This window comes from Lontra canadensis, unplaced genomic scaffold, assembly GCF_010015895.1.
Source record: "Lontra canadensis isolate GAN:19392208 unplaced genomic scaffold, GSC_riverotter_1.0 scaffold190, whole genome shotgun sequence".
In the NCBI taxonomy this organism is placed as follows: Eukaryota; Metazoa; Chordata; class Mammalia; order Carnivora; family Mustelidae; genus Lontra; species Lontra canadensis.
Genome location: NW_022631184.1, coordinates 1384904 through 1398999, shown reverse-complemented (window position 1 = coordinate 1398999; position 14096 = coordinate 1384904). Strand labels below are relative to the sequence as shown.

Genomic DNA, 14096 nt, shown 5'->3' with positions numbered 1-14096 from the left:
TCTTCTTCTTCTTCTTCTTCTTCTTCTTCTTCTTCTTCTTCTTCTTCCCCTTCTTCTTCTTCTCCTTCTCCTCCTTCTCCTTCTTCTTCTTCTTCTTCTTTTCATATGTGCAATGTAGACATGATGGCTGGAGACTTAGCAAACATATTTGACCTTGAAGGAAACTTGAAGGTCAGAGCTGTACCCTAAGAGTGATGGAACATTCAGAGTAGCCAGGGTACCTGATGATCAAGGATGTGCATTAGATGTTGACTCCCTGGTTCCTTGACATGAGAGTGATAACCTTCCATCTTTTTTATAGCACTGATTTGGGTTTTATGTTTTAAGAAGCTGAACCTAATCCTGAAAGATCTTTGAAGACTTCCTAAAATTTCTTTCTTAGCATTATTATATTTGGGGCCATAATAAGCTCTTGTATTAGTAATACAAGCCTCTGGGAGAATGTATCTTGAAGCAGTTTGTGTGGAGATGGACATAATAGATTAATAATTGAACAGTGAGTATATGGATACATTTAATGATCAAAGAAAGTATAGTCAGTGGAGAAGAGAGAGTCTCATATTGCTTGGAGTGAAAAGAAAGGTTCTCTGTGGAGGCAGAGGGTGTGATATGGGTTGTATACATTTCTGGAATTTCTTCTAATTTTAGCTGTGATTAAGATTATAGTAAAGGACACAAGGATATATGCTGATCACCAGAAGATACACCTCTAGACCAATATTCATTTAACATGAGACCAGTAAATGGTGATGCTGAGAAATGGGCACTTGGGGTCAAATGAATGGGATTCAAATGCCAGCACCCAGGTGTTAACCACTGGACCTTGTTGAGTAAGTGTCCTGAAGATCAGTCGTCACATCTTTAAAGTAGAAATAACAGTATCTGACCATCAAGTTGTTGTCAGAAAAACTGAAAAAAGATATGCGAGTATCTTAATGTGGTTCCTGATAACAGCGTTTTGTAAGTGGTTGTCTAGCTCTCCCTTCTCTCCTGTTTTCTTTCCTCCATTGACCTGTTGATAGACGTGGAAGGAATTCTCACCTGATGCCATGCAGAGATGATGAGGATAAATAGAGTGTAAATAGACTGATTTGGCCTTTGAGGAAACTTTTTGGGGTGACTGAAGGGTTCTGTGGCTAGACCAGAATGGTGTTGCACAATGCTATGTTTATTACATTGTATACAAAAAAGGGTGATTTCTGTCGAATGTAAATTATACCTCAGTGGTGCAGAAAAACAGGCATTAAGGAAATTATCACATGCCAATGGAAATACAATTGAAAGAAGGATTAAGGAAAGCAAAGAGCAGAAAGAACGATTCAGACAGGACTTAATCCTAACCGGGAGGTGGTACAAAAGAGCCACTTCTTCTGGACGTGCCATTCACCCTGATCATCATTACCCTCACCAAGCTTAATGCCCTCTGGGATGTCCATTGGCAGATGTGACGATGCACAGCCACACTTTTGAGCTGTATCTTCTGTAGACACAAAGATGTCTTGTCTTCAACAGGACATGCAATCTGTTTCATACAGTGATGCAGTACCTTTGACCTGCCCTGTGCAATGGCCATATACACACATGGGATCCAGGTCCAATGACTCATCAGCTCAATGTCTGAAGGGTTCCCTATGACCACATTCCTGGATTTATGGGCAAGATCTTTGTTCCAGAATAAAGACAAGACGATTAGATCATAATTCATTGGCATCTATGATTTGGTCTCTTTACAATCTATTGTAATCAAATGAAATGAGAAATAAACCAAGGTTTTCCTTTCAGATCATTAAATTTGATGTGTCTCAGTAAAAGCACATAAGTAGTAAAGTTATCAGATGGTATACATGGATTAATAATAATTTCAGGCTATCTTATGGCAGAAACTTAGACATGAATCAATGTTTATGCTCTCATTTCTGTAAGGTATTGTAAATTTAAAAAAAAATGGTTAGCTATTTGAAAAAAAAAGGAAAGATAGCTTCAGTGGGAAAAATGTTTCAAAAATTAAATTTGATTTATATGGTCAGTGTTTTCAGATTAACCAAACAGGAAAAACTACATGGAGAAAGAAAAAAAAAAAATAGAGTTATGTAACATTTGAGAATGAGAAAATGTAAGCTTAAAAATTTAAAGACTCGAGGCACCTGGGTGTCTCAGTGGGTTAAAGCCTCTGCTTTCAGTTCAGGTCATGATCCCAGGGTCCTGGGATCGAGCCCAGCATTGTGCTCTCTGCTCAGTGGTGAGCCTGCCCCCTTCCTCTCTCTCTGCCTGCCTCTCTGCCTACTTGTGATCTCTGTCTGTCAAATAAATATATAAAATCAAATAAATATATAAAAGACTCAAGATTTTAAAAAGGACAAAAAGACAATAAAAGACAAGAATGATCAAGTAGTACCCTTGAGAGAGACAAAGTGTGACAGACAACTTGTCACAACAGATTTTCATTTGTGTTTGTGAAACATTATACTTTTTAAAAATTTTCTTTATTTTTTATAAACATATAATATATGTTTATCCCCAGGGGCATAGGTCTGTGAATCGCCAGGTTTACACACTTCATAGCACTCACCATAGCACATACCCTCCCCAATGTCCATAACCCCACCCCCCTCTCCCAACCCCCATCCCCCCAGCAACCCTCAGTTTGTTTTGTGAGATTAAGAGTCACTTATGGTTACTCTCCCTCCCAATCCCATCTTGTTTCATTTACTCTTCTCCTACACCCTTAAGCCCCACATGTTGCATCTCCACTTCCTCATATCAGGGAGATCATATGATAGTTGTCTTTCTATGATTGACTTATTTCGCTAAGCATGATACCCTCAAGTTCCATCCACGTTGTTGCAAATGGCAAGATTTCAATTCTTTTGATGGCTGCATAGTTTTCCATTGTGTATATATACCACATCATCTTTATCCATTCATCTGTTGATGGACATCTAGGTTCTTTCCATAGTTTGGCTATTGTAGACATTGCTGCTATAAACATTCGGGTGCACGTGCCCTTCTAATCACTACGTTTGTATCTTTAGGGTAAATACCCAGTAGTGCAATTGCTGGGTCATAGGGTAGTTCTATTTTCAACATTTTGAGGAACCTCCATGCTATTTTCCAGAGTGGTTGCACCAGCTTGCATTCCCACCAACAGTGTAGGAGGGTTCCCCTTTCTCTGCATCCTCGCCAGCATCTGTCATTTCCTGACTTGTTCATTTTAGCCATTCTGACTGGTGTGAGGTGATATCTCATTGTGGTTTTGATTTGTATTTCCCTGATGCCGAGTGATATGGAGCGCTTTTTCATGTGTCTGTTGGCCATCTGGATGTCTTCTTTGGAGAAATGTCTGTTCATGTCCTCTGACCATTTCTTGATTGGATTATTTGTTCTTTGGGTGTTGAGTTTGCTAAGTTCTTTATAGATTTAGACACTATCCCTTTATCTGATATGTCATTTGCAAGTATCTTCTCCCATTCTGTCAGTTGTCTTTTGGTTTTGTTAACTGTTTCCTTTGCTGTGCAAAAATTTTTGATCTTGATGAAATCCCAGTAGTTCATTTTTGCCCTTGCTTCCCTTGCTTTGGCAATGTTCCTAGGAAGATGTTGCTGTGGCTGAGGTCAAAGAGGTTGCTGCCTGTGTTCTCCTCAAGGATTTGGATGGATTCCTTTCTCACATTGAGGTCCTTCATCCATTTTGAGTCTATTTTCATGTGTGGTGTAAGGAAATGATCCAATTTCATTTTTCTGCATGTGGCTGTCCAATTTTCCCAACACCATGTATTGAAGAGGCTGTCTTTTTTCCATTGGACATTCTTTCCTCCTTTGTCGAAGATTAGTTGACCATAGAGTTGAGGGTCTATTTCTGGGCTCTCTATTCTGTTCCATTGATCTATGTGTCTGTTTTTGTGCCAGTACCATGCTGTCTTGATGATGACAGCTTTGTCATAGAGCTTGAAGTCCGGAATTGTGATGCCACCAACTTTGGCTTTCTTTTTCAAAGAATATTCCTTTGGCTATTCGAGGTCATTTCTGGTTCCATATAAATTTTAGGATTATTTGTTCCATTTCTTTGAAAAAAAAAAATGGATGGCATTTTGATAGAAATTGCATTAAATGTGTAGATTGCTTTAGGTAGCATAGACATTTTCACAATATTTATTCTTCCAATCCAGGAGCATGGAACATTTTTCCATTTCTTTGTGTCTTCCTCAATTTCTTTCATGAGTACTTTATAGTTTTCTGAGTATAGATTCTTAGCCTCTTTGGTTAGGTTTATTCCTAGGTATCGTATAGTTTTGGGTGCAATTGTAAATGGGATTGACTCCTTAATTTCTCTTTCTTCTGTCTTGTTGTTGGTGTAGAGAAATGCGACTGATTTCTGTGCATTGATTTTATATCCTGACACTTTACTGAATTCCTGTACAAGTTCTAGCAGTTTTGGAGTGGAGTCTTTTGGGTTTTCCACATATAGTATCATATCATCTGCGAAGAGTGATAGTTTGACTTCTTCTTTGCCGACTTGGATGCCTTTAATTTCCTTTTGTTGTCTGATTGCTGATGCTAGGACTTCTAGTACTATGTTGAATAGCAGTGGTGATAATGGACATCCCTGCTGTGTTCCTGACCTTATCGGAAAAGCTTTCAGTTTCTCTCCATTGAGAATGATATTTGCGATGGGCTTTTCATAGATGGCTTTGATGATATTGAGGTATGTGCCCTCTATCCCTACACTTTGAAGAGTTTTGATCAGGAAGGGATGCTGTACTTTGTCAAATGCTTTTTCAGCTTCTATTAAGAGTATCATATGGTTCTTGTTCTTTCTTTTATTAATGTGTTGTATCACATTGATTGATTTGTGGATGTTGAACCAACCTTGCGGCCCTGGAATAAATCCCACTTGGTCGTGGTGAATAATTCTTTTAATATACTGTTGAATCCTATTAGCTAGTGTTTTGGTGAGAATTTTTGCATCTGTGTTCATCAAGGATATTGGTCTGTAGTTCTCTTTTTTGATGGGATCCTTGTCTGGTTTTGGGATCAAGGTGAGGCTGGCCTCATAAAATGAGTTTGGAAGTTTTCCTTCCATTTCTGTTTTTTTGGAACAGTTTCAGGAGAATAGGAATTAGTTCTTCTTTAAATATTTGGTAGAATTCCCCCGGGAAGCCGTCTGGCCCTGGGCTTTTGTTTGTTTGGAGATTTTTGATGACTGTTTCATTCTCCTTACTGGTTATGGGTCTGTTCAGGCTTTCTATTTCTTCCTGGTTCAGTTGTGGTAGTTTATATGTCTCTAGGAATGCATCCATTTCTTCCAGATTGTCAAATTTGTTGGCGTAGAGTTGCTCATAGTATGTTCTTATAATTGTCTGTATTTCTTTGGTGTTCACGTGATCTCTCCTCTTTCATTCATGATTTTATTTATTTGGGTCCTTTCTCTTTTCTTTTTGATAAGTCTGGCCAGGGGTTTATCAATCTTATTAATTCTTTCAAAGAACCACCTCCTAGTTTCGTTGATTTGTTCTATTGTTTTTTTGGTTTCTATTTCATTGATTTCTGCTCTGATCTTTATGATTTCTCTTCTCCTGCTGGGTTTAGGGTTTCTTTCTTGTTCTTTCTCCAGCTCCTTTAGGTGTAGGGTTAGGTTGTGTACCTGAGACCTTTCTTGTTTCTTGAAAAAGGCTTGTACCGCTATATATTTTCCTCTCAGGACTGCCTTTGTTGTGTCCCCCAGATTTTGAATCGTTGTGTTTTCATTATCATTTGTTTCCATGAATTTTTTCAATTCTTCTTTAATTTCCTGGTTGACCCATTCATTCTTTAGAAGGATGCTGTTTAGTCTCCAGGTATTTGGGTTCTTTCCAAATTTCCTCTTGTGATTGAGTTCTAGCTTCAGAGCATTGTGGTCTGAAAATATGCAGGGAATGATCCCAATCTTTTGATACCGGTTGAGACCTGATTTAGGACCCAGGATGTGATCTATTCTGGAGAATGTTCCATGGGCACTAGAGAAGAATGTGTATTCTGTTGCTTTGGGATGAAATGTTCTGAATATATCTGTGATGTCTATCTGGTCCAGTGTGTCATTTAAGGCCTTTATTTCCTTTTTTGATCTTTTGCTTGGATGATCTGTCCATTTCAGTGAGGGGAGTGTTAAAGTCCCCTACTATTATTGTATTATTGTTGATGTGTTTCTTTGATTTTGTTATCAATTGGTTTATATAGTTGGGTGCTCCCACGTTAGGGGCATAGATATTTAAAATTGTTAGATCATCTTGCTGAACAGATCCTTTGAGTATGATATAGTGTCCCTCCTCATCTCTTATTATAGTCTTTGGCTTAAAATCTAATTGATCTGATATAAGGATTGCCACTCGTGCTTTCTTCTCATGTCCATTAGCATGGTAAATTGTTTTCCACCCCCTCACTTTAAATCTGGAGGTGTCTTCGGGTTTAAAATGAGTTTCTTGTAGGCAACATATAGATGGGTTTTGTTTTTTTATCCATTCTGATATCCTGTGTCTTTTGATTGGGGCATTTAGCCCATTAACATTCAGGGTAACTATTGAGAGATATGAATTTAGTGTCATTGTATTGCCTGTAAGGTGATTGTTATTGTATATTGTCTCTGTTCCTTTCTGATCTACTACTTTTAGGGTCTCTCTTTGCTTAGAGGACCCCTTTCAATATTTCCTGTAGAGCTGGTTTGGTGTTTGCAAATTCTTTCAGTTTTTGTTTGTCCTGGAAGCTTTTTATCTCTCCTTCTATTTTCAGTGATAGCCTAGCTGGATATAGTATTCTTGGCTGCATGTTGTTCTCGTTTAGTGCTCTGAATATATCATGCCAGATCTTTCTGGCCTGCCAGGTCTCTGTGGATAAGTCTGTTGCCAATCTAATGTTTTTACCATTGTATGTTACAGACTTCTTTTCCCGGGCTGCTTTCAGGATTTTCTCTTTGTCACTAAGACTTGTAAATTTTACTATTAGGTGGCGGGGTGTGGACCTATTCTTATTGATTTTGAGGGGGGTTCTCTGAACTTCCTGGATTTTGATGCTTGTTCCCTTTGCCATATTGGGGAAATTATCTCCAATAATTCTCTCCAATATACCTTCTGCTCCCCTCTCTGTTTCCTCTTCTTCTGGAATCCCAATTATTCTAATGTTGTTTCGTCTTATGGTGTCACTTATCTCTCGAATTCTCCCCTCATGGTCCAGTAGCTGTTTGTCCCTCTTTTGCTCAGCTTCTTTATTCTCTGTCATTTGGTCTTCTATATCACTAATTCTCTCTTCTGCCTCATTTTCCTAGCAGTGAGAGCCTCCACTTTTGATTGCACCTCATTAATAGCTTTTTTGATTTCAACTTGATTAGATTTTCGTTCTTTTATTTCTCCAGAAAGGGCTTTTATATCTCCCGAGAGGGCGTCTCTAATATCTTCCATGCCTTTTTCGAGCCTGGCTAGAACCTTGAGAATCATCATTCTGAACTCTTGATCTGACATATTACCAATGTCTGTATTGATTAGGTCCCTAGCCTTTGTTACTGCCTCTTGTTCTTTTTTTTGTGGTGAATTTTTTCACCGTTTCATTTTGTCCAGATACGAGTATATGAAGGAGCAAGTAAAATACTAAAAGGGTGGCAACAACCTCAGGAAAATATGCTTTAACCAAATCAGAAGAGTTCCCAAATCGTGAGGGGGGAGAGACTGGATAAAAAGAGGTTCAGAAAGAAAAAAAAAAAAAAACAATTAAACAATTAAAAGAAGAAAATGAATAAAGGAAAAAAAAAAGGAAATATATATATATATATATATAAGATAAACTAGTTAAAAAACGTTAAAAAAGAAAAGGGTAAAAATTTTTTTAAAAATTAGCAGAAGAAGAGAAAAAATAATTGAAAAAGAAAAAAATTAAATTAACTGCAAGACTAAAGAATCATGGGGAGAAAGCCATGAGTTCCGTGCTTTGTTTTCTCCTCCTCTGGGATTATACTGCTCTCTTTGGTATTGAAACTGCACTCCTTGGTAGGTGAACTTGGTCCTGGCTGGGTTTCTTGTTGATCTTCTGGGGGAGGGGCCTGTTGTAGTGATTCTCAAGTGTCTTTGCCCCAGGCAGAGTTGCACCGCCCTTACCAGGGGCCAGGCTGAGTAATCCGCTCGGGTTTGCTTTCGGGAGCTTTTGTTCCCTGAGCGCTTTCTGTAGAGTTCTGGAGGACGGGAATGAAGATTGGGGCCTCCCAGTCTCCAGCCCGGAGAAGCTGAGAGCCGGGGCCCCACTCCTTAGTGCGCCCTCAGAGAACAGCGCCCAATTACTCCCGTCACCCTGGCCTCCAGCCGCGCTCCGAGCTGACCGAGCCTGCGACCGGTTCAAGGTAACCCCGAGCTTAGAGCTCACTCCTTGGCTCCGTCTCTGTAGCCGGCTTCCCCATTCTAAGACCTGCAAGCTCTGGGACACTCAGACACCCTCGATCTTTCTGTGACCCTGCGGGACCTGAGGCCACTCTGACCCCGTGTGGGCTTCACCCCGGTTAAGCCTCTGGAGCGATGTTCCTCAGCGGAACAGACTTTTAAAAGTCCTGATTTAGTGCTCTGTTGCTCCGCCGCTTGCCGGGAGCCAGCCCCTTCCCCCGCGGTCTATCTTCCCGTCGCTTTGGATTCACTTCTCCGCCAGTCCTACCTTTCAGACAGTGGTTGATTTTCTGTTTCTAGAATTGCTGTTCTTCTTCTCTTCAATCTCCTGTTGGATTTGTAGGTGTTTTCAATCTTTAGATAAGCTATCTAGCTGATCTCCCGCAACCTGAAGTAGTCTCAGCTGCTACTTCTCTGCCATCTTGACTCCTCCCCCCAGTTTCACATTTCTTATCAAGTGTCCTTTTTAGTGAGATTTAGGTTTAGAAGAAATTTAACTTTATTTACATATCCTTCTGCCTCAGCCTCCTTCAGTTTTATGGTGGGGAGGGTGACATTAGGGCTTAAGGAACTGAGTTATTTGCCTCTGGAAATTGTGCTATTGTTAAGATAGCTTCTTTGTTGTAAATCTCTAGGACATTGGTAAACCAAGGGAGACTCCTGTCTTGCAGCATTGTGATCTCTGCAAGTTAACTATTTGTTTTTCTTTTAGGGCAGCCAGGGGTGGCTGAGGAATATCACACATACTACCGAGGGGAGGGGAGTGGTGGAGAGGGGGTGCAAGGTGCCAGCCTCCGCTTTGCCAAGATGGCTATACTTATGTCAGGGCTAGACTCCAGGTGGGTACAGCCTTGTTTTTCTTGGCCTCCACAAGGCCACTGGTGACAAAAATGAGCAAAATTAACTCCATCATTAATGCTGTGGGATTGTTGTGGAGGCTGACTTGATTAATATTATTTTGGGTGTTATCTAGGGTCAGAATGCATGTAATACGAGGCAGTAAGTTGCTAGAGAGCAGGCATTTCTTCTTCTTCTTTTTTTTTTAATTATGTTTATTCACCTATAATGTATTATTTGCCCCAGGAGTACAGGTCTGTGAATCATTAGTCTTACACAATTCACAGCACTCACATACTCTCTCTAATGTTCATAACTCAACCACCCTATCCCTATCCCCCCACCCCTAGCAACCCTCAATTTGTTTTGTGGGATTAAGAGTCTCTTATGGTTTATCTCTCTCCTGATCCCATCTTATTTCATTTTTTACCCTCCCTACCCCATACAACCCCCGCCCTGCTTCTCAAATTCCTAATATCAGAGAGATCATATGATAATTGTCTTTCTCTGATTGACTTATTTTGAGAGCAGGCACTTCTGACAGATTTTTAGCTAATTTTAATTAATTAGCTAAATTTTAATTAATTATTTAGTTTATTTTTTTTTTCCAAGCAAGCTAATTTTTTAAAATGCATAAGCATGGAAACATGAAAGTTCAGATAACTGCAGACCACCTTAGTGTCTGTTGGTCACAGAGACACAGACTGATCTGTCACTCATGCCTGTCCTCTCACTTCCTTCTCAAACTGTGGTGTCACAATATCTGAGGTACTGTTCAGTTCCTGCTGGCTTATTGTAAGTCTTTGTGTGTTACCTCCTGAAGCTTCCTTTTATCTGCAGTGGGAGAGGTATACCTGCTGTGGCCCCTCTCATCTCAGGACATCCCCCTCCCATCTTTGTAGGGAGAGAGAGGTGTCTACAGCCCTTGCGCAGGCTGCACAGGGAGTGTCTAAGTCTGGTCAGGATGTCATGACAGATCCTGTATACTGGGTAGCTTCATGGTCTTCTATTTCTCATGGCACTGGAGGCTGGGGAGTCTGAGGTGGCGTTGCTGGCCAGGAAGACCTGGGATTCAGATGTCTGCTTTCTCACTGTATCCTCACATGGCAAAGACATTGTGAGATATTGAAAGAGAGATATAATCTCTGTTATGTCTCTTGTAAGAACACTAATCCCATCATGAGGGTGGACCCCTTTTGACCTAATTTCCTCCCAAAGGCCCCATCTCCAAATTCCATATTTGTTGTTAGAATTTCAACGTACACATTTTGGGAGGGAAGAAACATTTATGCCATAGCAGGATGCCAGGTAAGTCACTCCAAGACTTTGCAGATAATGTGAAGACAAGCTAGCTCATTCTCTGAGAGTCATTCTAGAAAACTCATCCATCCAACATCCGAGAGGAGATATGGGCAGATATAATCTACTTTAACTATAATTTATAAATCATAAATCATTAACATTAAATTAATTATTTAAATTAATTAATTATAAATTATAAATCATTAACATTCTAGGGAGACTTGTTGAAGGCAGAGAAAACACTGGTTTGTGGACATGGGATTATAGTCCAACTTTCTGTTACCTTTCCCAATTACTTCTTTTATCTAAATGCAAGTTTCTTGTATGTTTTTAAAATGTGTTGCATAGACCCTGCATATGTGAGTTTCTGGTTTATACTCAAGGTACAAATGAATTCCTAATAATCTCCTGTCAGTTCTCTGAGCAGCCAGGTGGTTTTACTCTGATATCTCCCTTTGTAAGTCAAAGCTCAATGTGGTCCAAAAATTCCTGTCCCAGAAATAAACTTCCATTCTTGTCAGCAGTCTCCTGAGAGTTCCCTCTGAAAACTATTGTTCAGTTTCCATGAAGTAGTTTCCTGGATGCTTCACATAAATGTTTTCCCCTTTTCTCAGAAAAAAAAAACAACAAAAAAAAAACAAAAAAAACAAGTTAGGGTTAATGTCAGAAGCTGAACTGTGGTAGAAAAGTAATCTACTGATGACTGATTTTGCTGATATTCTGATTTTCCTGCATCTCTTTCCTCCAGAAGGATAAATTTAAAAAGTTACAACAGATGGAACATATCATATTTTCAGAATTTTTGCGGGGGAGGGAGCGGAAAGTGAGCCTGCTTGCTCTTAGAAATTTTATAGACAGAGAAAAGTTGTCTATCAAACTGATTCAAATGAGTTAATGAAGTCCTGACTGGATACCATCCTAGATTGACTTCTGTGCCCTGGGAAAGGTCAGAGAGGGTGCAGTGGTCAAAGTCATCACTGATTTGAAGCAGATGCCTCTCTTTGAGCAAAGTTTTTGTTTCTATTTCCAAAATGTTTGGCTAGGGAGTCAGTTTCTGCTCAGATGCATAGAAGAAAGAAGATATATCAGGAAGGAGGGGATTAAATTAGTTTAGGTAATAAATATATTCAAATAGTATCCTGGAAAGAGAATACAATGACAGTGTTAAACGATTTCATCTGTTAATTAACTGAAGTCCAAGAGATCAAAAGTAGGCATCACTCAACAAAGGGAGTTTCCCATGGCTTGGCAGATGTCAAGAACAAACTCAGTGGGGACATTATGTGCTTTTGCTCATCAATAACTGGGGACCACCTTTGTATTTAACTCTTAGTTCAAACCTTTATTCAATCCCTGCTCTATGTCAAAAATATCTTGGGCACTTAGAGCCTAATATTTATTGATCAGTATACAATGGAAGAGGGCTGTCTCCAATCTTCAAAAGCTACATTGAAATAGTGAAATTAGACAAATGAAGGAATTAATTCATACATATAGAAGAAATATAAAGGCATATTGAATCATATCTGTCATTAATTAATTGAGAGAAGTAAAGGAAATTTGTTATTGGGAGGTTGAAATTGGTTTTTTTTTGGTTTTTTTTTTAAGATTTTATTTTTAAGTAATCTCTACACCGAATATGGGGCTCAAATTTATAACCCCAAGATCAAGAGTCTCATGTTCCACCAACTGAGTCAGCCAGGCGCCCCTGAAATTGTTTTCATGAGCGAATCATTGAAGATAGATGGAAAGGGCTTTGGTGAAGTAAGAATATGATAAATTATAGGGTGATGAGGTGTTTGAGAAAGGAGAGAGCACCTGAGATCCTCAGAGACAGGAGAGATTAAAAAGGTTTGCATATAAGATGTGATCAATCCAATGAATTCTTAAATATCTTGTTGGGATCTGTACAAAAGTTTTTGGTAAATTTTCTTATATGCTATCTGGTAAATGGGAGCTGTTATAGAAAGGGATTTGAAAATGTTGTGTTGCTTATCCTCCTATGGATGTGTGGAATCGTTCTTTCCACTGAGAACCAGACATTTGGGGAAGGTCAAAAGGAGCAGGATTGCTTCACTTGAGATTTCAAACCAAGCACTTTCTAGTTGGAAGAGTTTCTCTAGGCATTAGGATGGTTGATGTTAAGAGATGGGAACTCTTTCCTTGGGGCTCATGGACACTCATTTGGAAACAGACTTGCTGATAGTTACTGAGTTGTGCATGTGATTGGCCCAGAAGACAGGCAGAGATTACCTGGGACTTTTTTTTTTTTTTTTTTTTTTTATGATTTCTATCCTTTTTAGGAATTTACCTCACTCTGGGGTTGTAGGATCCTTTTCCATGCTCTCTTCACATCCTTGTTTCTCAGGGCGTAGATGAGTGGGTTGAGCAGTGGGGTGATAACACAGTAGAAGAAGGACATGAATTTGGCCTGGGTGCTATTGGTAGGGGGTTGGAGGTACATGTACATGGCTGGTCCTAAGTACATGATGACAACCACCAAGTGGGAGCTGCAGGCACTGAGGGCCTTGTATCTCCTATTAGCTGAAGGTAACTTCCACACAGCCTTGGCAATGAATGTGTAGGAGACTGACACAAGCAGGGGAGCCATCAGTGCAAAAGGGATGGCTCCCACAGCCAAGGACAGGTCATTAACAGTGGTGTCACCACAGGCCAGCTTGATCAGAACAGGTACTTCACAGAAGAAGTGGTCGAGTGTATGGTGACCACAGTGGTAGAGCTGGAGAGTGAATGTAGCTTGGAGTACTAAGTTGGCCAGGCCACTGGACCAGGCAGCCACTGCCAGTTGCAAACACACCCGTGGCCACATGATGAGAGTGTACTGGAGGGGCTGGCAGATAGCCGCATAGTGATCAAAAGCCATTACTGCCAGTAAGGCACATTCAGTGCATCCTGTCCAGTGGAAGAGGTAAGCCTGGGTGATGCAGCCCCAGGAAGCAATGGTCTTCTCTGGCCCCCACAGGTTGTCCAGCAGCTGGGCACAATGGTGCCGGTGACACAAAGGTCCAGCACAGAGAGATTGTCCAGGAAGAAGTACATGGGGGTCTGGATTCTGGGATCCACCATAGAAAGAATGATGATGGAGCTGTTCCCCATCAGGGTGAAGATGTAAGAGACCAGGACAACTCCAAAGAGGGGCATTTCTAGCCATGGATAATCTGAGAAGCCCAGCAACACAATCATGCTGGGGAAACTCACATTTTCTCCTTCCATGGCAACCATCTTATGTATGGCTGGAAAGAGAGAGACACAGTTTAGAGAGTAAGTGTGACTTTTGTAATTTTTTTTTTAAATTTTGGATCTGTACTTTATTTGACACTTATTAAAGCTATTTAAAAACCATGCACAGTTTATTTATAATTTTGTACATTACATTTGAAGACTACACAAAAATTTCACAGAACTTACTTATACAGAAAGACATGTGAAATAGGAGGCTTTACCTTTTTTTGGTATACGAGCACCTGGGTGGCTCAGTGGGTTAAGCCTCTGCCTGCAGCTTGGATCATGATTTCAGGGTCCTGGGATTGAGCCCTGAATCGGG

At 40.1% G+C, this 14096-nt stretch overlaps 1 protein-coding gene across 1 annotated transcript; it reads right to left on the bottom strand.

The window, feature by feature from the left end:
• Window positions 1–12830: 12830 nt before the first annotated feature.
• Window positions 12831–13774, bottom strand: LOC116861107 (olfactory receptor 2G3-like). The gene is given in 2 exon segments (XM_032847588.1): window positions 12831–13528; window positions 13531–13774. Coding segments are annotated over 2 exon segments (942 nt in total).
• Window positions 13775–14096: the final 322 nt, after the last annotated feature.